The sequence below is a fragment of the Oncorhynchus mykiss genome, chromosome 5 (assembly GCF_013265735.2).
Source record: "Oncorhynchus mykiss isolate Arlee chromosome 5, USDA_OmykA_1.1, whole genome shotgun sequence".
Classification (NCBI taxonomy): domain Eukaryota; kingdom Metazoa; phylum Chordata; class Actinopteri; order Salmoniformes; family Salmonidae; genus Oncorhynchus; species Oncorhynchus mykiss.
The window spans coordinates 81,843,251-81,869,107 of record NC_048569.1 but is presented as its reverse complement, the minus strand read 5'-3'; the positions used below and the strand labels follow the sequence as shown (position 1 = coordinate 81,869,107).

At 44.8% G+C, this 25,857-nt stretch overlaps 1 protein-coding gene across 5 annotated transcripts in view; it reads left to right on the top strand.

The window, feature by feature from the left end:
* The window catches only part of LOC110524669 (phosphatase and actin regulator 1), a 46,395-nt gene extending 20,806 nt beyond the window's left edge, over positions 1–25,589 (top strand). The window contains exons 1-13 of one of the 5 annotated variants that reach the window (XM_021604518.2): positions 5,623–6,196; positions 10,855–11,019; positions 15,463–15,543; positions 15,742–15,867; positions 16,133–16,339; positions 16,934–17,207; positions 20,887–21,029; positions 21,768–21,924; positions 22,689–22,744; positions 22,858–22,919; positions 23,236–23,376; positions 23,698–23,774; positions 23,899–25,589. In XM_021604518.2, the coding sequence (XP_021460193.2) occupies positions 5,941–6,196; positions 10,855–11,019; positions 15,463–15,543; positions 15,742–15,867; positions 16,133–16,339; positions 16,934–17,207; positions 20,887–21,029; positions 21,768–21,924; positions 22,689–22,744; positions 22,858–22,919; positions 23,236–23,376; positions 23,698–23,774; positions 23,899–23,914 (1,761 nt within the window). In that variant the 5' untranslated portion in view covers positions 5,623–5,940 and the 3' untranslated portion in view covers positions 23,915–25,589. The other 4 variants (XM_021604520.2, XM_036978549.1, XM_036978548.1 and 1 more) reach the window with 4 other exon arrangements.
* The last annotated feature ends 268 nt before the right edge of the window (positions 25,590–25,857 follow it).

Below are 25,857 nucleotides of genomic sequence, written 5' to 3'. Positions count from 1 at the left end.
AGTCTGCTTCTACAATCTACAGTCTGCTTCTACAATCTACAGTCTGCTTCTACAATCTACAGTCTGCTTCTACAATCTACAGTCTGCTTCTACAATCTACAGTCTGCTTCTACAATCTACAGTCTGCTTCTACAATCTACAGTCTGCCTCTACAATCTACAGTCTGCCTCTACAATCTACAGTCTGCCTCTACAATCTACAGTCTGCTTCTACAATCTACAGTCTGCTTCTACAATCTACATTCTGCTTCTAATCTCCAGTCTGCTTCTAATCTTCAATCTGCTTCTAAACAACTGTCTGCTTCTAAACTACAATCTGCTTCTACAATCTACAATCTGCTTCTAAACAACAATCTGCTTCTACAATCTACAGTCTGCTTCTACAATCTAGTCTAATTCTACAATCAACAGTCAGCTTCTACTATCTACAATCTACAGTCTGCTTCTAATCTACACAGTCAATCAGCATCAGTCATAAGGGGGAACTTTTTTTATTTATTTTTAAATTAAATTTTTAACCCATTTTCTCCCCAATTTCGTGGAATCCAATTGTTAGCAGACTATCTTGTCTCATCGCTACAACTCCTGTACGGGCTCGGGAGAGACGAAGGTCGAAAGTCATGCGTCCTCCGATACACAACCACAACAAAGCGCATCCAACCCGGAAGCCAGCCACACCAATGTGTCAGATGAAACACCGTGCACCTGGCAACCTTGGTTAGTGTGCACTGCGCCTGGCCCACCACAGGAGCCGCTGGTGCGCGATGAGACAAGTATATTCCTACCGGCCAAACCCTCCCTAACCCGGACGACGCTAGGCCAATTGTGCGTCGCCCCACGGACCTCTTGGTCGCGGCCGGTTACGACAGAGCCTGGGCGCGAACCCAGAGTCTCTGGTGGCACAGCTGGCGCTGCAGTACAGCGCCCTTAACCCCTGCGCCACCCGGGAGGCCACGGGGTGACTTTTTAACATGTTGTTATGTAATTGCACACACATACACAGCACATAGTTTGCACACTGTGTGAAATGTCATACAAGCTTTTAGGCAAACATACATACAGCACATATTGTGCTCACTATCATGCAGGCATTTGGACACACACTCATACACACACACACACACACATTCATACACCTGCAGCACATGGTTGGATCTCCTCAGGTCCCCTATTTAACTATCCCATCTTGACATTTTACATGAATGATTACAGAGTCAGCTATAATTACCCTCCTCTCTCCTCCCTGATTGACTTACACAGTCAATCAGGGAGGACTGCTACACTCAGCACCATGACTGTGTTGGAGAGGGAAAGAGGAAGAGATGGAGAGACAGAGAGAGAGAGAGAGAGAGGGGGGTATGGAGAGAGAGAGAGATAGAGAGAGAGAGAGAGAGAGATTTTGGAATGTCTTTATTCTTTTGGAACTTTTGTGAGTATAATGTTTACTGTTCATTTTTTATTGTTTATTTAAACATGTTTCCCATGCCAATAAAGCCCCTTAAATTGAAATGAGAGAGAGCGCGATTAAGTATATGTGTATGTGCTCGTTTGCATAGTCATGTGTGTTAGAGAGGCTGCATTGTCAATGTCTTGCTCCCTTTGTACTGCGGAATGAGCCACTACTGTGATTGTAAATTCCAGTTCATATTAGCTATCGCTACCTGCTGTTGATAATAGGAAACTACAGCTCCAATAAGTGACATCTATATCTGTCAGCAGGGGGCAGTAGCGCTACATAAATAAACTAATCCTGGTCCACCTATCGCTCTCATGGTAAATAAACCTCTAGCACAAGGATGGGAAACTCCTTTCCCCATCTTTAGCAAACACAGCTGATTAAACAAATTGCATTCTAAACTGAAGATCATGATTAGTTGATTATTGAGTCAGGTGTGTTAGCTGGGGCTTGGGGGAAAAGTGTGACACCAATCAGGCACCTGATGACTGGAGTTTCCTATCCCTGGTCTAGCATCAACCAGGGCTACAGCGTCACAAGATGCTATGGTGTGTCAGATTGAATAATATTTTCCTGTATGTTGATATGTATTGGACTTATACGTTGCAATTATTACCTGCAAATGGCCTTCGCTATATCATCCATGTTGCACCATCGTCTTCCTCTCCTCTTCTCTCTCCATCTTCTCTATAAGAAAGGAATATAGAGAATGATTGAAGGATGAGTCATACATGATATTTCTGCAGAATTCGTTTTTTTCCCTTCTCACTCACTCACTCTCACACTCACTCACTCACTCACTCACTCACTCACTCACTCACTCACTCACTCACTCACTCACTCACTCTCACACACTGAGCAGTGATAATCTCCGTTCTACTGTAAGCGTCCAGCAGGGATAACAGTGTTGCATGCTGTGAAGGCATCAGGCCTGGAGGAGGGGATTGAGATTTCCTTTAAAAAAGAGGAGAGAAAGAGGGAAAGAGAGAGCGAGAGATAGCATAATATGACATTTGAGAGATCGAGAGATAGCATAATATGACATTTGAGAGATCGAGAGATAGCATAATATGACATTTGAGAGAGCGAGAGATAGCATAATATGACATTTGAGAGAGCGAGAGATAGCATAATATGACATTTGAGAGAGCGAGAGATAGCATAATATGACATTTGAGAGAGCGAGAGATAGCATAATATGACATTTGAGAGAGCGAGAGATAGCATAATATGACATTTGAGAGAGCGAGAGATAGCATAATATGACATTTGAGAGAGCGAGAGATAGCATAATATGACATTTGAGAGAGCGAGAGATAGCATAATATGACATTTGAGAGAGCGAGAGATAGCATAATATGACATTTGAAACATAATAACATAATATTTTAAATGTGTTTATTCCTTTGAAACATTTGTGAGTGTAATTCTTTATGTTTATTTCACTGTTGTTTATTATCTATTTCACTTGCTTTGGCAATGCTTTATTGGCATGAGAAACCAATGTTTACATTGCCAAAGCAAGTTAAATAGATAATAAACAACAGTGAAATAAACAATAAAAAATTAACAGTAAACATTACACATTCTCTCAGTCTCTCTCTCTTATTTTCTCTATTCTAGTAAGTCATTAAAATGTGTTTCTTATCCAGATGAAACACCAGCTTGTAGCACACTGAGCCAAATCAGTAATGTGACTGAATGGATAGCCTTTTAAACCTACACATACACACAGGCATGTGCGCACACACACACACACTAGAGCGCACACACATGCGCGCATCAAATCAAATTGTATTTGTCACATACGCCGAATACAACAGATGTAGACCTTACAGTGAAATGCTTACTTACAAGCCCTTAACCAACAATGCAGTTTTAACTTCTCTGGGATATGTGGGCGTCCCACCTCGCCAACAGCCAGTGAAATTGCAGGGCGCCAAATTCAAACAACAGAAATCTCATAATTAAAATTCCTCAAACATACAAGTATTATACACCATTTTAAAGATAAACTTCTTGTTAATCCAGCCACAGTGTCTGATTTCAAAAAGACTTTACGGCGAAAGCACACCATGTGGTTATGTTAGGTAGTGCCTAGCCACAGAAAACCATACAGCAATTTTCCAAAGAAGGAGAGATGTCACAAACGACAGAAATAGCGTTAAAATTAATCACTAACCTTTGATGATCTTCACCGGATGGCACTCCCAGGACTCCATGTTAGACAATAAATGTGTGTTTTGTTCGATAAAGTTAATCTTTATGTCCAAAAACCTAATTTGAAATTGGTGCGTTATGTTCAGAAATGCATTGTCTCAAACAAACATCCGGTAAAAGTGCAGAGAGCCACATCAAATTACAGAAATACTCATCATAAACATTGATCTAAGATACAAGTGTTATCCATACGATTATAGATAAACTTCTCCTTAATGCAACCGCTGTGTCAGATTTTAAAAAAACTTTACGGTAAAAACACACCATGCAACTATGTTAGGTCAGCGCCTAGCCACAGAAAAACATACAGCCATTTTTCAACCAAGGAGAGGTATCACAAAACTCAGAAATAGCATTATAAATATTCACTTACCTTTGATGATCTTCATCGGAATGCACTCCCAGGAATCCCAGTTCCACAATTAATGTTTGTTTTGTTCGATAAAATCCATAATTTATGAACAAATACTTCCTTTTTGTTTGCACGTTTAGTTCACAAATCCAAATTCACAAGGCGCAGGCACTTAGTCCAGACGAAAAGTCAAAACAGTTCCAATACAGTTCATAGAAACATGTCAAACGATGCATATAGTCAATCTTTAGGATGTTTTTATCATAAATCTTCAATAATATTCCAACCGGACAATTCCTTTGTCTTTAGAAATGAAAGGGAACGCAGCTCGCTCTCACGGCCGCGCGCGTGACTTAGCTCATGGCATTCTGCCAGACCCCTCGATCAAACAGCTCTTATTCGCTCCCCCTTCATAGTAGAAGCCTGAAACAAGGTTCTAAAGACTGTTGACATCTAGTGAAAGCCTTAGGAAGTGCAATATGACCCCATAGACACTGTATATTGGACAGGCAATGACTTGAAAACTACAAACCTCAGATTTCCCACTTCCTGGTTGGATATTATCTCAGGTTTTTGCCTGCCATATGAGTTCTGTCATACTCACAGACATCATTCAAACAGTTTTAGACACTTCAGAGTGTTTTCTATCCAAATCTACTAATTATATGCATATTGTAGCTTCTGGGCCTGAGTAGCAGGCAGTTTACTCTGGGTACCTTATTCATGCAAGCTACTCAATACTGCCCCCCAGTCCCAAATAAGTTTTTAAGAAAAATCCTTTAAAAAGTAACAAATAAAAATAACAAATACTTAAAGAGCAGTATAACAACAATAGCAAGGCTATATACAGGGGGTACCGGTACATAGTCAATATGCGGGGGCACCGGTTAGTCAAGGTAATTGAGGTAATATGTACATGTAGGTAGAGTTATTAAAGTGACTATGCGTGGGGCGTGGGGGGGTGGGGGGGGCAATGCAAATAGTCTGGGTAGTCATTTGATTAGATGTTCGGGAGTCTTATGGCTCGGGGGTAGAAGCTGTTTAGAAGCGTCTTGGACCTAGACTTGGCGCTCTGGTACCGCTTGCTGTGCGATAGCAGAGAGAACATTCTATGGCTAGGGTGGCTGGAGTCTTTCACAATTTAGCCTGATTAGCTTGGCAGTATAGTATTTATTGCTCCCTAGTGGGCTATTAAAGCAATTTAGTGTGTGTGTGTGTTTGTGTTAAAATCTGCCATTTGGCTGTTAAGGCCGCTATAATGAATATGGGTCTGTGCATTGAGTGTATAGCAAGGGTATTTGATTTGATTCAACTCTTACCCTACGAGGCCCAGAGCCTGCTGGTCTTCTGTTGTAATGTATCATTCATTGCATCCACCTAAACCAGTCATTAATTAACACACTGCTAACCTTATGCATAACCCTAACCTTAAATTAAGGCCAAAAAAACACATTTTTGCTTTCATTAATTTTTACGATATAGACTTTGTGTCTGTGGTAACTACTGGAAACCAGTATTTAGGGAGACTGTAAACCCTACCCATGCAGTTGAGGGGCAGATTCAAATGTGATGACGTACAAGGATACATAAACAGGGATTGGACCCCTAAATAAATGGAGAAGAACCTCCGAATAACTGGACATGAACAGATCCATATAATACAAAGACGGACGAATTTACGTAGCCCTAACTCTGAAGTCGTTGGCCCCCATGCACAAAGCCAGGGTTTGGCGGGCAGTTATTTTAGGTCTGCGGAGGTCATCAGTATTGGAGTAGACAGTTTGACTAGAGCGTAAAGACCGTTTTAAAGCCCACCTGACTGCATATCTGAGAGCGAATCAGGATCAGCGGATCCACCCCACACAGCCATAGCCCTGCTTTGCCTAACCATAGCGGTTCCTACATACGCCGTTATGAGCTCCTGGTACGCGTCTGGTTCTCGGAACGACGCTCCCTCCCCACTCCCAGCCGTTATCGAGGAGAAGCCGCCGATGAGGAGAGCGTTTTACCTGCTTCGGAAGACGTCCAAGAATCGCAGCGGTAGCGGTAAGCAACAGCAGCAGCAACCCGTGGCAAACAACAACAACATTCCTTTCATGATCCACTGCCAGATCGGGAAGGAGATCAAGCACATATGCAGCAACTGCCGCGGCGCAGACCCACATGAAGGTGAGTGGAGAGGAGCGTTGAGGTTTTCACAGCAGCAGGAAGAGCCCACTGGGCACAGGCATCAATTCAAAGTCTATTTCACGTTGTTTCCACTTAATTGAATTGCAATTACATGAAACAACGTTGATTCAACCAGTAGGAGATGTTTTTGATCATCTCCCACTTCATGTTTACGCTGCTCCTCAAAGCGACCGCTCCCTTGGCTTGCTCGCTTGCCTTTGCCTGCCCCACGGCGGGCTGTTTTTCTCTGTGGACAGGCTGCTGAGTTCTTTTCAAATCATAACAATAAATAATACTACTCTGAGTCAGAATATTTCTGTGGGTGTACTAGTATATGGTGTTTTGTAAGCATTAGGCTATTGAATATCTATCCAGGCAGAATAGCATTGGAATAGTATTTTTATTCTTATGCTGTGTTTTGAATGTGGTTGTGATGGAGTTGTTCAAACAGCCCCTGGCTCCAGTAGGCTACAAGCCTGAGATGTACCGTTCTATTTACTATAACAAGTGCATATGAAAAGCATAATAATTGAAATGCATTCCATAGTTAATTCAGTTGATAGGTCTGTCTCCTCTCCTTTGCACTTAGGTTGTTACTACTATTTTATTATGCAACGATGTTGGATTTGTTTGTTTTTTGTTCCCTCCTGATAAGGTGGAATGTGAGGTCAGGGTGCAATGGCATAAGGTGTTCCCAAACTTCACCCAGGCCCACCATGTCTATTTCTAAGGGCACAAGCACTGTTCATGACACAAACTGTTCACACACCTCTTCAAGGTGGATAGTTGTTTTGTTGTTGTAGGTTTTAAAGCTTATTTTACACATATTGTCATGAGGTGCAGAGAAAATTAATGCAGTTTTAAAGCACATTTTCTTGCAAGTCTACACATTTCGCCAACGTGTATTCATGTGATATTTGAGTGACTCAAACATTACAACAAAATGTATGGGCTAAAAAACATAGCTAAAAACATTAGCTGACATGGGCTAGTTGATCTGGATATTTCTGACAAGTTATAAATAGCTCCCCCCGCCAACCCCTGTGCCCCCACACACACACTTGCTCTTTGTGCAGACTAAAGGGTGTGTGTGTGTGCATGTGTACGCACGCATGAGTTTGAGTTAGTATTTTTTATTTGAATTCAAATATTTTTCCCCTGTCCCTGTGATCTGGGCACCATGCCTTTTTTCCAAGCAGTCCAGCCTGGTAGGAAGACCGGTGTTATGGGAAGGAGGGGGGAGTTTGGAGATGGAAAAATGAGAAAATGGAGTAAGGAGAGCAGTGTAATTACTTTAGAACAGTCTGACATCTCTCTTACAGTGCAGAGCATATCATAGCTCAGGGAGAGAGAGATATACTCTACCCTTCAAAAGATTGGGGTCACTTAGAAATGTCCTTGTTTTTTAAAGAAAAGCAAATTTTGTGTGTCCATTAAATTAACATCAAATTAATCAGAAATACAGTGTAGACATTGTTAATGTTGTAAATTACTATTGTAGCTGGAAACGCCTGATTTTAATGGAATATCTAGATAGGCGTACAGAGGCCATTATCAGCAACCATCACTACTGTGTTCCAATGGCACATTGTGTTAGCTAATCCAAGTTTATCATTTTAAAAGGCTAATTGATCATTATAAAACCCTTTTGCAATTATGTTAGCACAGTTGAAAGCTTTTCTGATTAAAGAAGCAATAAAACTGGCCTTCTTTAGACTAGTTGACTATCTGGACAATCAGCATTTGGGATTTCGATTACAGGCTATAAATGGCCAGAATCTAAGATCTTTCATCTGAAACTCGTCAATCTATTCTTGTTCTGAGAAATGAAGGCTATTCCATGCAAGAAATTCCAAGAAATTGAAGATCTCATACAACACTGTGTACTACTCCCTTCACAGAACAGCACAAACTGTCTTTAACCAGAATAGAAAGAGGACTGGGAGGCCCCAGTGCACAACTGAACAAGAGGACAAGTACATTAGGGTCTAGTTTGAGAAACAGACGCCTCACCTGGAAGATTCATTAAATAGTACCCTCAAAATACCAGTCTCACTGTCAACAGTGAAGAGGGGACTCCTAGATGCTGGCCTTCTAGGCAGAGTTCCTTTGTCCAGTGGCTCTGTTCTTTTGCCCACCTTAATCTTTTATTTTTATTGGCCAGTCTGAGACATGGCTTTTTCTTTGCAACTCTGCCTAGAAGGCCAGGATCCCGGAGTCGCCTATTCACTATTGACGTTGAGACTGGTGTTTTGTGGGTACTATTTAATGAAGCTGCAGGCATCACAACAAACCCGCCAAGAGAGGACCACCCACCAAAACTCCCGGACCAGGGAAGGAGGGCATTAATCAGAGAGGCAACAAAGAGACCAAAGATAACCCTGAAAGAGCTGCAAAGCTCCACAGCGGAGATTGGAGTATCTGTCCGTAGGACCACTTTAAGCCGAACACTCCACAGAGCTGGGCTTTACGGATGAGTGGCCAGAAAAAAGCCATTGCTTAAAAAAAAGATAAGCAAGCACTTTTGGGGTTCGCCAAAGGGCATGTGGGAAACTCCCCAAACATATGGAAGAAGGTACTCTGTCAGATGAGACTAAAATTGAGCTCTTTGGCCATCAAAGAAAATGTCTGGCTCAAACCCAACACCTCCATCACCCCGAGAACCTCATCCCCACAGTGAAACATGGTGGTGGCAGCATCATGCTGTGGGGATGTTTTTCATTGGCAGGAACTGAGAAACTGGTCAGAATTGAAGGAATGATGGATGGTGCTAAATACAGGGAAATTCTTGAGGGAAACTGATTCTCTTCCAGAGATTTGGGACTGGGACAGAGATTAACCTTCCAGCAGGACAATAACCCTAAGCATACTGCTAAAGCAACACTCGAGTGGTTTAAGGGGAAACATTTAAATGTTTTGGAATAGCCTAGTCAAAGCCCAGACCTCAATCCAGTTGAGAATCTGTGGTATGACTTAGATTGCTGTACACCAGCGAAACCCATCCAACTCTTATTTCTTGTTTGCTTCACAATAAAAAATATTTTGCATCTTCAAAGTGGTAGGCATGTTGTGTAAATCAAATGATACAAATCCCCCCAAAATCTATTTTAATTCCAGGTTGTAAGGCAACAAAATAGGAAAAATGCCAAGGGGAGTGAATACTTTCAAGAAAGAGAGACCAAACTGGCCTGTGTATCATGTGGAGAAAGATTTTTTTTTTACTCTTGTAAACCTTCCATCGTCATCCTTCCTTGTGTAATGATTTATATTACCATGGTTTCTTCCTTATCTATTAATTAGAAGGATTTAGATAAATTGCTCCTTGACTATAGCTCAGCCTTCAACACCATAGTACCCTCCATGCTCATCATTAAGCTTGAGGCCCTGGGTCTGAACCCCACCCTGTGCAACTGGGTCCTGGACTTCCTGACAGGCCGCCCCCAGGTGGTGAAGGTAGGAAAAACACCTCCACTTCGCTCATCCTCAACACAGGGGGCCTCACAAGGTTGCGCGCTCAACCCCCTCCTGTACTCCCTGTTCACACATGACTGTGTGGCCACGCACGCCTCCAACTCAATTATCAAGTTTGCAGATGACAACAGTAGTAGGCCTGCTTACCAACAACAACTCCCTGGTGGAGTGGTGCCAGGAAAATAACCTCTCCCTCAACATCAAACAAATGACGGAGCTGATCATGGGCTTTAGGAAACAGCAGAGGGAGCACGCCCCTAACTGGGCTGTGTAACATTGACAGGACCGCAGTAGAGAAGGATGAAAGCTTCAAGTTCCTCGGCGTACACATCACTGACGATCTGAAATGGTCCACCCACACAGTGTGGTGAATAAGGCGCAACAACGCCTCTTCAACCTCAGGAGGCTGAAGAAATTTGGCTTGGCCCCTAAGAGCCTCAAACTTTTACAGATGCACAATTGAGAGCATCCTGTCGGTCTGTGTCACCGCCTGGTACGGCAACTGCACCGCCCGCAACCGCAGGGCTCTCCAGAGGGTGGTACGGTCTGCACAACACATCACCGGGGCACACTGCCAGCCCTCCAGGACACTTACAGCACCTGATGTCATTGGAAGGCCAAAAAGATCAATGGACATCAACCACCTGAGCCACTGCCTGTTCATCCCATTACCATCCAGAAGGAGAGGTCAGTAAAGGTGCATCAAAGCTGGGACCGAGACTGAAGAACAGCTTCTAGCTCAAGGCCATCAGCCTGTTAAATAGCCTTCACTAGCCAGCTACCACCCGGTTACTCAACCTTGCACCTTAGAGGCTTACATACTGCTTTACTCATCTCAGGCACAATTGAGAGCATCCTGTCGGTCTGTATTCTATTCTGCTGTATTTTAGTCAAAGCCGCTCCGACATTGCTCGTCTTGATAGTTATATATTTCTTTATTCCATTCTTTTCCTTTTAGATTTGTGTATTGTTGTGAATTGTTAGATATTACTGCAATGTTGGAGCTAGGAACACAAGCATTTCGCTACACCCGCAATAACATCTGCTAAATATGTGTATGTGACCACATACTTTGAATCTCATTCTTTTACTGTTTTATGGATTATGTTATTGACTGTTTTCTCTCCCCTTCTTCTCTCCTCTCCCCTTCATCTCTCCTCTCTTCTCTCCTCTATCTCTCCTCTCAGTTGAGGAGGTGGAGCGACTGGCAGCGATGCGATCTGATTCGCTTGTCCCTGGCACACACACCCCTCCTATTCGCAGACGGAGCAAGTTTGCCACCCTCGGGCGTCTGTTCAAACCGTGGAAATGGAGGAAGAAGAAGAGCGAGCAGTTCAAGCAGACATCTGCTGGTAAGACCCCTATCTAACCTTCAACCCTTACCCCTGAACCATAAGCCCTACTTTCTACCTCTCACCTAACCCTAGTCTAACACCCTAAGATCTAACCCCTGAACCATAAGCCCTGCTTTCTACCTCTCCCGTAACCCTAGTCTAACACCCTAAGATCTAACCCCTGAACCATAAGCCCTACTTTCTACCTCTCACCTAACCCTAGTCTAACACCCTAAGATCTAACCCCTGAACCATAAGCCCTGCTTTCTACCTCTCCCCTAACCCTAGTCTAACACCCTAAGATCTAACCCCTTAGCCTTAACCGTTTGTATTCTACCTCTCCGTTTACCACCTAAGCACTCCCCCCTACCCCGCGGTAGCTGTAGTCTTATGTCTTCAAGGCAAAGCTACAACCTTAGTGTATTGATGTCATGTTGATGTATGTATGGCTATAGGTGCTATGAGGCAGAGGGCATTGCTGGGTAGCTATGTACTATATGATTGTTGAAGACTGTACCAGAGTATGTGAGCGAGGTGCGGAGTGTGCCCAATTTGACTGGAGCGCGGCGCGAGTTTCTCAAAGGCTGGAGCATTGGCCTTCTCGGCCTCTCCAATTTCGTTCCAGTAGCGCTCCAATAGCACTCACTTCACGCACTCAGGGCATGCCCGGCCCAGCATGCATTTGTAGTCTAGTCTGTAGTCTTGTGTGCTGCTATAGACCCTTGCTTTAACTACTGTCATGGAGTTCAATACATATTTACAGAAAGAAACTGATAAAACACAGTGAGAGGGAGTGCGGTGATGTAGTGTCCACAACTAAAGAATCATTGTGGAATCTGAAAATACACATATGTCAAAAGCATGATGGTGCACATGCATAAAGAAAGGAACGCGGTGGGTAGCTAGCTGTAGGTACTGTGGGGCAGCCGAGCTGGGCAGCTAGGTGCTGTAGTGTAGGTACTGTGGGGCAGCCGAGCTGGGCAGATAGGTGCTGTACTGTAGGTACTGTGGGGCAGCCGAGCTGGGCAGCTAGGTGCTGTAGTGTAGGTACTGTGGGGCAGCAGAGCTGGGCAGATAGGTGCTGTACTGTAGGTACTGTGGGGCAGCAGAGCTGGGCAGATAGGTACTGTAGGTACTGTGGGGCAGCAGAGCTGGGCAGATAGGTGCTGTACTGTAGGTACTGTGGGGCTGGGCAGATAGGTGCTGTATTGTAGGTACTGTGGGGCAGCCGAGCTGGGCAGATAGGTGCTGTACTGTAGGTACTGTGGGGCAGCCGAGCTGGGCAGCTAGGTGCTGCACTGTGGGGCAGCCAAGCTGGGCAGCTAGGTGCTGTATTGTAGGTACTGTGGGGCAGCAGAGCTGGGCAGTTAGGTGCTGTACTGTAGGTACTGTGGGGCAGCAGAGCTGGGCAGCTAGGTGCTGTACTGTAGGTACTGTGGGGCAGCAGAGCTGGGCAGCTAGGTGCTGTACTGTAGGTACTGTGGGGCAGCAGAGCTGGGCAGCTAGGTGCTGTACTGTAGGTATTGTGGGGTAGCAGAGCTGGGCAGCTAGGTGCTGTACTGTAGGTACTGTGGGGCAGCAGAGCTGGGCAGCTAGGTGCTGTACTGTAGGTACTGTGGGGCAGCAGAGCTGGGCAGCTAGGTGCTGTACTGTAGGTATTGTGGGGCAGCAGATCTGGGCAGCTAGGTGCTGTACTGTAGGTACTGTGGGGCAGCAGAGCTGGGCAGCTAGGTGCTGTACTGTAGGTATTGTGGGGTAGCAGAGCTGGGCAGCTAGGTGCTGTAGTGTAGGTACTGTGGGGTAGCAGAGCAGGGCAGCTAGGTGATGTACTGTGGGGCAGCAGAGCTGGGCAGCTAGGTGCTGTACTGTAGATACTGTGGGGCAGCAGAGCTGGGCAGCTAGGGGATGTACTGTGGGGCTGGGCAGCTAGGTGCTGTACTGTAGGTACTGTGGGGCAGCAGAGCTGGGCAGCTAGGTGCTGTACCGTAGGTATCGTGGGGTAGCAGAGCTGGGCAGCTAGGTGCTGTAGTGTAGGTACTGTGGGGTAGCAGAGCTGGGCAGCTAGGTGCTGTACTGTATGATGGCTATATTATGTAAACAGCAGTTAGGTGCCATGATGCCTCAGAGCCAGGCGGCTAAGGCCAAAGATACCACAGGATGTGTGTGTGCACACGTTAGACATCAGCAAGACTTGGTCGATTCTGAGAGCATAGGTCCCCTTAGACCTTTTATAAATTATCTGAAATTAAAAATATCAAATAGTGCTTCAGAACATTTATACATGATCAGTCTTGTTCATCAGAAATGTAGAGAACTCTTGTGAAAGTGTTGCCAGATAAGATTCCCTGCAGATTCAGTCTGAACCTATATTTACTGTTACTGAAGTTAATACTGTCTCTCTTTAATTGAATAATGTTCCGGAATTATGTAAGATATACACTGTTCAAAAAAAATAAAGGGAACACTAAAATAACACATCCTAGATCTGAATGAATGAAATATTCTTATTAAATACTTTTTTCTTTACATAGTTGAATGTGCTGACAACAAAATCACACAAAAATTATCAATGGAAATCAAATTTATCAACCCATGGAGGTCTGTATTTGGAGTCACACTCAAAATTAAAGTGGAAAACCACACTACAGGCTGATCCAACTTTGATGTAATGTCCTTAAAACAAGTCAAAATGAGGCTCAGTAGAGTGTGTGGCCTCCACGTACCTGTATGACCTCCCTACAACGCCTGGGCATGCTCCTGATGAGGTGGCGGATGGTCTCCTGAGGGATCTCCTCCCAGACCTGGACTAAAGCATCCGCCAACTCCTGGACAGTCTGTGGGGCAACGTGGCGTTGGTGGATGGAGCGAGACGTGATGTCCCAGATGTGCTCAATTGGATTCAGGTCTGGGGAATGGGCGGGCCAGTCCATAGCATCAATGCCTTCCTCTTGCAGGAACTGCTGACACACTTCAGCCACATGAGGTCTAGCATTGTCTTGCATTAGGAGGAACCCAGGGCCAACCGCACCAGCATATGGTCTCACAAGGGGTCTGAGGATCTCATCTCGGTACCTAATAGCAGTCAGGCTACCTCTGGCGAGCACATGGAGGGCTGTGCGGCCCCCCAAAGAAATGCCACCCCACACCATGACTGACCCACAGCCAAACCAGTCATGCTGGAGGATGTTGTAGGCAGCAGAACGCTCTCCACGGCGTCTCCAGACTGTCACGTCTGTCACATGCTCAGTGTGAACCTGCTTTCATCTGTGAAGCGCACAGGGCGCCAGTGGCGAATTTGCCAATCTTGGTGTTCTCTGGCAAATGCCAAACGTCCTGCACGGTGTTGGGCTGTAAGCACAACCCCCACCTGTGGATGTCGGGCCCTCATACCACCTTCATGGAGTCTGTTTCTGACTGTTTGAGCAGACACATGCACATTTGTTGACTGCTGGAGGTCATTTTGCAGGGCTCTGACAGTGCTCCTCTTGCTGCTGGGTTGTTGCCCTCCTACGGCCTCCTCCACGTCTCCTGATGTACTGGCCTGTCTCCTGGTAGCGCCTCCATGCTCTGGACACTACGCTGACAAACACAGCAAACCTTCTTGCCACAGCTCACATTGAGGTGCCATCCTGGATGAGCTGCACTACCTGAGCCACTTGTGTGGGTTGTAGACTCCGTCTCATGCTACCACTAGAGTGAAAGCACCGCCAGCATTCAAAAGTGACCAAAACATCAGCCAGGAAGCATAGGAACTGAGAAGTGGTCTGTGGTCACCACCTGCAGAACCACTCCTTTATTGGGGGTGTCTTGCTAATTGCCTATAATTTCCACCTGTTGTCTACTCCATTTGCACAACAGCATGTGAAATGTATTGTCAATCAGTGTTGCTTCCTAAGTGGACAGTTTGATTTCACAGAAGTGTGATTGACTTGGAGTTACATTGTGTTGTTTAAGTGTTCCATTTATTTTTTTGAGTAGTGTATGATGTTATACTGTCCTTATGATATAATATCAAGTTTGTTATGCAAGGTAGTCCTGAGCCATGTGTCCAGGTTAATCTACAGTATGAAATGTATATATTTTGGATAGAGAGGCCATGCCCTAGGTTGCATCGTTCTAGCTGCTTTCTGCCCACAAATAAACACAGCAGTGGGGTGCTGCCCTGGTTTTCTAATCTCATGCTGCTCCCCCAGCTGTCGGTGCAGATTCTGCAACCAACACACACACATCCTCACACACACACACAGATATATATTATCTTACCCCATACAAACCTTATGTTATCACTGCACCATGGCCATAATTGGGTTATGATTCAGACAGGCAGTGACCAGTGTTACATCATTTATCAGATCAGTGGCCTGTGCCTGCACTGCAGGCCAGTTATGAGCAGAGTGAATATAGTAATGTCATGTATAATGCCACCTAATGTTGTTGCGATATCATCTCCTGCCCCATCAGTCCTGGAGAGGAAGATGTCGACCCGGCAGAGCAGAGAGGAGCTGATCAAGAGAGGAGTGCTGAAGGACATCTACGACAAAGGTTAGAGGTCAGAGGGTATAGAGGAGAAGACAGCAGAGGGAGGTTAGAGAGCAGAGACTGATGGCAAAACGTTGTTGTGTAATCTAACATCCTTTAGGCAAAATCAAGTCACAGTCAGCATCACAGTATCCATCTGTATTGAATCCAGGTCAGATATGTACTGGGAACATGTTCACCCCCCCTTCCCTCTCTCTGCAGACGGAACAGTAGTAACGAGAGGAGAGGAGGTCAATATGGAGAATGGGATGTCTCCAGCGTTAGGAGGGTCTGATCCATCACATTGTGATGGAGCTGAGCTGATGGATGGAGCAGTGTCAGCCATAGGTGCATCTCAGGCCTTCTATCAACACACTCACCCATTGGTTCATCATCACGCACTGTGCTGTAACATGATATCTGATTGGTCAATTTTGTTCTCACACCTCCCAACACGCTCACCCGTTGTTTCATTCCCATTCACCTTTTTGTAATATAACATCTGATTGTTCAATTCTCTCATCTCAGGCCCTGTCCCAACAAACTCGCCCATTAGTTAATCTCCTCTCACCCTGTTGTAACATGACACTTGATTGATTTATTCTGTCCCCAGGTACAGTAGAGTTCCAGTTGTCTGGAGAGGGGACGTCTCCACAAGACCACACCCAGAATCCCAGCCAGACTCCACCCACTAAGAAGGTCATGGTGTATCCAGGCGACGGCGGCGGGGCAGAGTCATCTCATCACGTCCTAAAACAACCCAAACAACCCCCAGCGCTACCACCCAAACCCTTCAACAGACTTCCCAACCACATCACAGGTAGTACTCCTCTGTGTAATTTGCTTTTACCTTGCTTTCTTTTGTTCTGACCACCAGCTTGCCGCTTGTGTGGGTATATCTGACTCTGATCTCTGCATCTATTTCTCTCTCTCCAAATATTGGGGAAGATGCCAGAGCTGAAGATAATGTTGAAGAGTTTATGAATAGCTCATTAAAGTTTGTGGTCTGTATATTTTATCATTTCGTTTAGTATACCATCAACACCAGTCCTTTTTGGGTTGGAGGGTTTGTATTTGGTCCTGTAGCTCATCCAATGTAATTGGAGAATTCAGTGTGTTGTGGTAGTCTTCAATAACAGATTCTACATTTTGTAAATAATCACGTATATGTTTTTGGTTCTTTGTTAAATGGCTGAAAAATGTTGGAGAAGTGGTTTATCTCCATTTTAGATAGGTAGCTCTTCATGTTTGTTTAGTGTATTCCAATTTTCCCTGAAGGGATTTGATTCTATGAATTCTTCAATTGCATGTTTTCTGACATGCTGTTCCTTCTTTTTTTTTAAGTGCATTTCTGTATTTCTTTGTTTCACCATAGTGAAACACTAGTGAAGTCTCTCCCTCCCTCCCTCTGTAGAGGGTATGCCTGTGAAGCTGCCCTGTATGTCCATGAAGCTGTCTCCTCCTCTACCTCCTAAGAAGCTGATGATCTGTGTGCCTGTGGGAGCGGGGGTGAGCATGGAGCCCTCGGCCCTCACCTTCCAAAAGTGCCCCCCTCCCTCTCACCATGTGGGGTCCCTTGGGGGCCACTCCCTACACTACGGGACACTTCCTGTGCCCCTACACCCCCCCAGCCGCATCATCGAGGAACTCAACAAGACCCTGGCCCTTACCATGAAGCGATACGAGAGGTGAGGACATAAGTGCAGTGTGTGTCCTTTCCTCCATGTGTATGCATGAAAAATAATGTTGATGAAGTGGTTCATAACTGTATACACTGAGTGTACAAAACATTAGGAACACCTGCTCTTTCCATGACAGACTGACCAGGTGAAAGCTATGACCTCTTATTGATGTTAAATACACTTCAATCCGTGTAGATGAAGGGGGGAGACAGGTTAAAGAAGACTTTAAAAGGGCCTCCCGGGTGGTGCAGTGGTTAAGGGGGCTGTACTGCAGCGCCAGCTGTGCCATCAGAGTCCCTGGGTTCGCGCCCAGGCTGTCGTAACCGGCCGCGACCAGGAGGTCCGTGGGGCGACGCACAATTGGCCTAGCGTCGTCCGGGTTAGGGAGGGCTTGGTCGGTAGGGGTGTCCTTGTCTCATCGCGCACCAGCGACTCCTGTGGCGGGCCGGGCGCAGTGCGCGCAAGGTTGCCAGGTGCACGGTGTAGCCTTCGACACATTGGTGCGCCTGGTTTCCGGGTTGGATGCGCGCTGTGCGGCTGGTTGGGTTGTGTATCGGAGGACGCATGACTTTCAACCTTCGTCTCTCCCGAGCCCGTACGGGAGTTGTAGCGATGAGACAATATAGTAGCTACTACAACAATTGGATACCACGAAATTGGGGAGAAAAAGGGGTAAAAATTAAAATTAAAATTAAAAAATACTTTAAATATTGAGACAATTGAGGCCATTCAGAGGGTGAATAGGCAAGACAAAATATTTAAATGCCTTTGAACGGGGTATGATAGTAGGTGCCAGGCATACTGGTTTTGGTCAAGAACTGCAACACAGCTGTGTTTTTTCACAATTAACAGTTGTGTGCATCAAGAATGGTCTACCACCCAAACGACATCCATCCAACTTGACATAACTATGGAAAACATTGGAGTCAACATGGGCCAGCATCCCTGTGGAACGCTTTCGACACCTTGTAAAGGCCATTACAAATTGAAGTCAAAAGAGGATGTAACTCAATATTTTGTACACTCAGTGTATATCTAGCCTGCCCTGTACTCCACTCCCTTTGGCCCTGGCCTGTGCCTACTCTACAGCGGTGTGATGGATTGTGGGTAGTTGGATCGAGTCTTTAAGTAGCTTGTTAATCATTTGACAAAACGTATTCTAATTAGTGGGGTTAAATTGGGAATAAAAATTGATGCCCGGTCAATTGGAGAGAGGAGCACTGTTAGTAGACAAGAGTCTGGTGTTAGAGGACAGTTTGCTGTTGGGAGGTCTTCTTGGAGCTCTCGGTCTCTCTTTGTGCCTGTGTGTCAGAGTAGAAATAAGAGCCTTTCTCTATGTCAGTGAAAGATGGGCAAAAGGTCAGCTCTCTGAAGTCTTATCATAGGTAATAGAATGGGTCAGTAACCGAAAGGTTCGAATCCCCAGGCTGACTAGGTGAAAACCTGTCAATGTGTCCTTGAGCAAGGCACTTCACCCTAATTGCTCCTTTAAGTCGCTCTGGATAAGTGTCTGCTAAATAACTAAAGTGTAAATGTTAAAAGGTTTCTGTGATTGGTTACTATTGGCATCCATCCACTCACAATCAATTAGTCATTTAGGAATCCAATACCACAATACTCTAGGCAGCATTTGAAACATCTGGTCAGTCAAACACATCTCAGTACAGAGACCATTTCATCTAAACCTCCTCTGGCTATTGTTCACTTCAGCTTTGGATAAAGAGCTGCACTAGTTCCCAGAGCCTTACCTTGGCTTTACCTCTCTGGGTGTATGTGTATCATGGGCTGGTGTCTAACCAGTTTAGACCAATTTAGAGCACCACTAGAAACACACACCATCTCCATCAGTCTACAGATTCATCACACAAGGGGAAAACGCCTTGTGATTGACCCAAACACTCAGTGTATCTCCACAAGGTGAGACCCAGATGCCGACACAGGAGGCAGATGGTTGGAGTCTTACATTGTTTATTCCACTAAAGGGGTAGGAGAGAGAAAGGTCGTGGACAGGGAAAAGGTCAAAACCAGATCCGAGTCCAGGAGGTACAGAGTGGCAGACAGGCTGGTGGTCAGGGCAGGCAGAATAGTCAGGCAGGCAGGTACAAAGTCCAGAAACAGGCAAGGGTCAAAACCAGGAGGATTAGAAAAAGGAGAATAGCAAAAAGCAGGAGAATGGCAAAAACACTGGTTGACTTGGAAACATACAAGACAAACTGGCACAGAGAGACAGGAAACACAGGGATAAATACACCAGGGAAAATAAGAGACACCTGGAGGGGGTGGAGGCAATCACAAGGACAGATGAAATGTATCAGGGCGTGACACGGAACAGAAACCGGCTGCGCGTGTGCGCCACCTTGCACAAATGTATTTTGTCCCCCCACACCAAACGCGATCACGACAAGCAGGTTAAAATATCAAAACGAACTCTGAACCAATTACATTAATTTGGGGACAGGTCAAAAAGCATTAAACATTTATGGCAATTTAGCTAGTTAGCTTGCACTTGCTAACTAACTTGTCATATTTAGCTTGCTTGCTGTTGCTAAATAATTTGTCCTGGGATATAAACATTGAGTTGTTATTTTACCTGAAATGCACAAGGTTCTCTACTCCAACAAGTAGTCCACACATAAAACGGCCAACCGAATCGTTTCTAGTCAACTCTCCTCCTTCCAGGCCTTTTCTTCTCTGGACTTTATATTGCGATTGGCAACTTTCATAAATTAGGTGCATAACCGCCACCGACCTCGTTCGTCTTTCAGTCACCCACGTGGGTATAACCAATGAGGAGATGGCACGTGGGTACCTGCTTCTATAAACCAATGAGGTGATGGGAGAGGCAGGACTTGCAGAGCGATCTACCGACTAATTTTAGTCCTTGGCAACGCAGACGCTCATTGGCGCACACAAGCAGTGTGGGTGCAATAATTTAATAATATAGATTTCTACATTTATTTTGCAACGCGACGCGCACGCGACGCGAGCGATGTAGTCAGGGTATAACTGATGTGCCAGTGCCAGATTGCGCCCCCATGGTCCATCACTCTGATTGGTGGGCCGTCAGGGGGTTGATTTCCTTTCAGTCAGATGTGCTCCCAGGATACGATTTTTTTTCCTCTTTCCTTTCCTCTCCTTTCATTTTTCGGTTTGGTCTCAAGCACAAAATGGTAATAGGTATCCTAGTCTTTTTAAAGTCTTTATTTATTTGACTTGGTTGCTGCCTGAATTAGTCTAAATGTGATGTTAGTAAACCTTGTTGGCATATACGCACACTCAAACTGAGTTTGTATAAGCAACAGGGATAATTATTCTCCAGTATGAGAGCTCCAGTTACGAGATTGCTGCTTGTTTTCCTATCTGCTCCTGTGCTGTTTCCCTGACCCAATCAGGGATGCTGCTTCCAGGCTAGTTTCTGATTGGTCTGCAGTTTGTCTCCCTTTTGGTTGAGTCAGGCCGTTTTTATACAGTGTTTCAGTCTTGTTTTCTCAGTTGATTTGAGGTACAGTTTACGCTGGGCTGTTTTACGTTAATCACAGACTTCCATAGCTCCTTTCATAACTTATAGTGGACGTTGCCTTACTACTCTCGTCTTTCTAACACCACACACACGCGGATGGATGGACAAACACACATACAAGCCCACTATCGCTCGCTAACGTTTGACCTTTCTCACTGACCTCAGCTCCCTGCACCATGTGGTTCCCACGGTGATGATAGCATGTGATAACAACAAAGAGAACCTCTCCAACGAAGAAGACTACCAAGACATACCTGGGTCGTACAGGGACGAGGAGGATGAAGATGATGATGAAACACTGTTTTCAAGTAAGTGTTTGTTTATCCATAGGTTTGGGGCCGTAGTGGCTGTTTGGTCTCTGCTTAGTGGCCATTCCTCCTGGTAACAGGCTCAATGGCTACTGGGATATGTAGTTTAAGAGCTCTCCTTTCCTTATGAGCTGTGATTCCCATTGGTTCGCTTCCCTGATTGTGACCAATAAATGCACAGAGGTGACAGTGGTGTGTGTCATGAAACACACACACACACGATGGCTAGTCCTCAGATACCCTGTTCCAGTAGTTCCCTTCAGCATTGAATTATTGATTTGAGGCCCATTTCAAGTTCCCGAGTGGTGCAGCGATCTAAGGCACTGCATATCAGTGCTAGAGGCGTCACTACAGACCCTGGTTTGATTCCAGGCTGTATAACAACTGGCTGTGATTGGGAGTTCCATAGAGCGGCGCACAACAGGCCCAGCGTCATCCGGGTTAGGCCAGGGTAGGCTGTCATTGTAAATAAGAATTTGTTCTTAACTGACTTACCTAGTTAAATAAAGGATAAATAAAAAATCTGAAGCATTTATACATACACCTCTCTGTAATCTGGTTATGTAAACAGAGGAGTGGGTTGGAAACACACTCCCATCCTGTAGCACTCACTGGAGAGGATAAAAGTTGTGACAATTGCTAGTGCATGAGTTAGCTACTGGTGGTGTTAGTTGTTCAATTTTATAAACATTTAATGGACGTGTGTGTGTGTGTGTGTGCGTGTGTGTGTTTGTGTAGGTACCCTGGCTCTGAAGGTATTGAGGAAGGACTCCTTGGCCATTAAGATCAGTAACCGTCCGTCTGTGAGAGAGCTAGAGGAGAAGAACATCCTGCCCAGACAGTCAGACCAGGAGAGACTGGAGTTCAGGCAGCAAATAGGCACCAAGCTCACACGGTGAGACGCACACACATACACCCTCCCAATAGCAATGGCTAGGAGGGCTCTCAGTTCCTATATACAAACACACACAGCTGCTTTTTTAAAAGATTGTATATAGCTATCATGGGGCTTGCGCCAGCGCACACACACACAGCTCCCCTCTGTCAGCGCCTGTACAACCTGCTCTGGCCTGGTTGAGATGTGACCTGGGGGAGAGGTGAAGAGCGAGACAGAGATGAGATGCGAGGAAGTGAGAAAAGGGAGAGGGATGGAGGATGGAAGGAAACCGATGAGGAGAGAGGGAGATGGACGAAGGAGAGTAAAAGAGAGCCGATCTTGAATATGCCAGTGAGAGGGCGGACAGCTTCAAGTGGGATTTTAACTTCACAGAGTACAGAACATAAATGTGGCAATACAGGAATAAAGAATTCACAAACAGTTTCCTTCCTTTCTTTCGTCTCACATTTTCATTTGTTACACTCACTGCTTCTTGCCTCCTCCCTCGCTTCCTTCCCTCCCTCTCTCCATGTATCTAATTCTCTACCTACCTCTCCATCTCTCTGCTTCCCCTTTCCCTCCCTCCCTCCCTCCCTCCCTCTTGTTGCTGTGTGAATCACTGTGTCAGACTGTTGAGGTGGTAAGTAAATACATATACATCTGAGGGAGTCATGGCTCACAAAGGAGACTGGTCTGACGTCAGAAAATAAAACACAATAGAACAAAACACAATAAAAGACGTTAGGAAACGGTCCTGACTGACTTTAGTTAATTTTTTTCAGGAGGTTGAGTCAACGGCCAACTACAGAGGAGTTGGAACAGAGAAACATACTCAAACGTAAGTAGAACATACTAGATAGGCAGAATACACATTTCCAGTTTCTCACGAAATGGACAATAGTGACTTTTCTATTTTGTTTTATTCTATTCTAACCTGTCTCTCCCTCTCAGCGCGTAATGAACTGGAGGAGCTAGATGAGATGAGAGAGCTAAAGAAACGCCTGTCTAGAAAGGTGAGAGGGGGGAGGAGGAGGCCCAGTGAGAGGGGGGAGGGTGAGAGAGGGGAACAGGGTATCACTTTCCATTAGATAGCAGATCATTAGAAATATAAAAGCATTACCTGTTATGACATCAAGTTATCTCATCCTCTGTTGTGTAACATAAGCAGTGTGTGTGTCTATTTCTCTAACGGTTTGGATGATTGCCTGCGAGGCCATCTTTATAGTTTTACGGTTGAGAACAACTAACACAATAATCCATATCTACTGCCCCCGAGACCCTCAGCCACCACACACACACTCTCTGATAACCCTTTTCTCCTGTCCCCAGTTGAGTCAGAGGCCTACAGTGGAGGAGCTGAGGGAAGCTAAGATCCTGACCCGCTTCAGTGACTATGTAGAGGTAGCCGACGCCCAGGACTACGACAGGAGGGCAGACAAACCGTGGACAAGACTCACAGCTGCAGATAAGGTAATAACACTCACATGCAGGTGCGCACACCGCACACACATATACAATCACACACACATACAATCACACACAAATGCACAGTCATTCGTAGGTTTGAAAAATTACAGGAACTTTCAATAAATTCCCTGGTTTTCCTGAAATCCCGGTTGGAGGATTCCCAGAATCAGAAGGGAATAAGCAGGAAATCTAGAAATCTCCAACCAGGATTGCTGGGAAACCAGGGAATTTATTGAATGTTCCTGGAATTTTGCAACTCTAATAATGCGTATACTGTGGGGGGGGGTTTTCTGACTGATCTCCGGTTCTGTTTGTCCCTTGTAGGCTGCTATACGTAAAGAACTCAATGAATTTAAAAGCACAGAGATGGAAGTGCATGAGGGTAGTCGGCATCTAACCAGGTATGTATGTCACAGCCATACTACACTGCAACACAACACAGATACCATTGCCCATACTTCAAGCCGTGTAGCAGTGTACTTCAAGCAGTAACTAATTATCTCTCTCCCTCTCTCTGTCCTGGAGGTTTCATCGACCATAGTTCTTCTTAAGCCATCTTTTTCAAGAACCTCAAGTGCTGGACCTCAAAACTGCTGCCTCTGTGTACTACACCCCTCCCCTTCCAGACCAGAACCACACTAGAACCAGAGTAGAACGTGATCTGAAGCTGGCGGGGTGTGTACAGAACTGTGCGACTGACACTTCTACAAACTCTAGTGTTGACCCAAAATGGCTACAAATGAATGGAAAGGGCAGACTGGACCAACTACAACAGTATTTTGGTCCAGTGGTCACAGTGTGGTCGGGTTGGGGAGAGGGACTGTCATACACATGGAGAGACTGACAGAAGGCACTAGACTGACTGGCTTCTCTGTCAACTGAGATTATATGGACTAAAAAGTATTGTTTTTTTTAATAACCTTTTATTATAATTGTTAATAATGAAGATGGTTCATGTGTTTACTTTATTGCATTTTGGTTTTTGACGGTACTCTATGGAGGAGTTATGGAACTCTGCTCATATATCTGTGCCAATGGGACTTTGGGATTGTGGGAGATTTGAGTTTGGAGGGTATCTAAAAAAATTAAATACAGAGACCTCCTACAACTGATTGGGAAAAATGATTCTCCTCCAAGGGCTGCTGTTTCCAAAACAGAGGGACCAATCCCTTTCAATCAGATAGGACTGCAGAATAGGATTCTGTAATAAGTGTGTTGCAGTACTACTTACAATACCGTATACACCATGTGCTACTCGGGAAGCTGTAGTATGAGAATATGATCAGAATATATACCCTTAAATGTTGAAATACAACACATCCTGTCCATGTTGTGTTCATGTTGATACAGTATGGAAATATGAACCTAGCAATAATTAAACTTTTCTTTCCTCCGGGGCTGCATTCAAGAGAACAATTACTGGGAACATTTCAGAGAGCTGTCTGTTCAATACCAAATACACTTTGAAACGCTGTTATGAGTTGTGATCTTGATGCAACCCAGATCACCATTATTATTGTTGAGAGTTCTGCAACCCTCTGTATAGTGTCACTGTTTACAGGGATGAAAACCTTGTCAAATGTACTTTGTTTGAATGACATTTGATGAAGTATGTTGTCTATACAACGTTTCAGCAGAGTGCGCCATAGACTGGCAAGTTAACGGCCAATAGTTATGAAGGGAATGGAATTTAGATTTCTGAAAACAGGAGTTTTATGGTTCTGCCTTGTTTCGCCTCATAGTGGAGAACTGACATTAGACAACCCTTTGGCTGTGAATGAAAGTACTCTACAACCTTTAGCTCATACACAGGAGACAGACATTTTAAAATGGTTATTTTATAATAAACACATGCAGTTGATGGTCTTGATAGTTTAGTCGGAGAACCCTTTGGCTTGTGGTGTATGTTGGTATGCGTGTATGTACAGGGATATGTTCATAAGGTACAAAACATGGAAAACGTTTTACAACGGAGTGCTTACCAAACACCACCCAGGACCGTCTCCCTGTGCCTCTCCATACTAAGAAAAGAAAGAGGACATTCTTTGGGAATTACTGTATAAGACGTGTACATAATACAAAATAAACTAAAATGTTTTTCTTTTTTGTACAGAGGGAAACTGCATGTGATGATTTGTTAACTTATTGTTCGTCTTCTATCATGTATGCAGTTTCTTGTCTAAAGAAAACGTATTAAAAAACAACATTCAAAACTGCTTTTCCTCAACCGTCTCTATGCCATACATATGTAGCATCACCAACAGTGAGAACTTAACTCACCTTTACTAAATTAGTGTTTCATAATAGAAGTAGAACAGTATATTTGAGGGGTTTTAATGCACTCAACATTCTCTGTTATTAAATGTATGTTTATTGACAAATACATGATTTAACTGTGCTCTTCTGCTAGACATTCACATGCCAAGCAAAGCTACCTCTTAACTTCCTTCCATCAGGACATGTTCAAGGAACGGGGCTGTATTT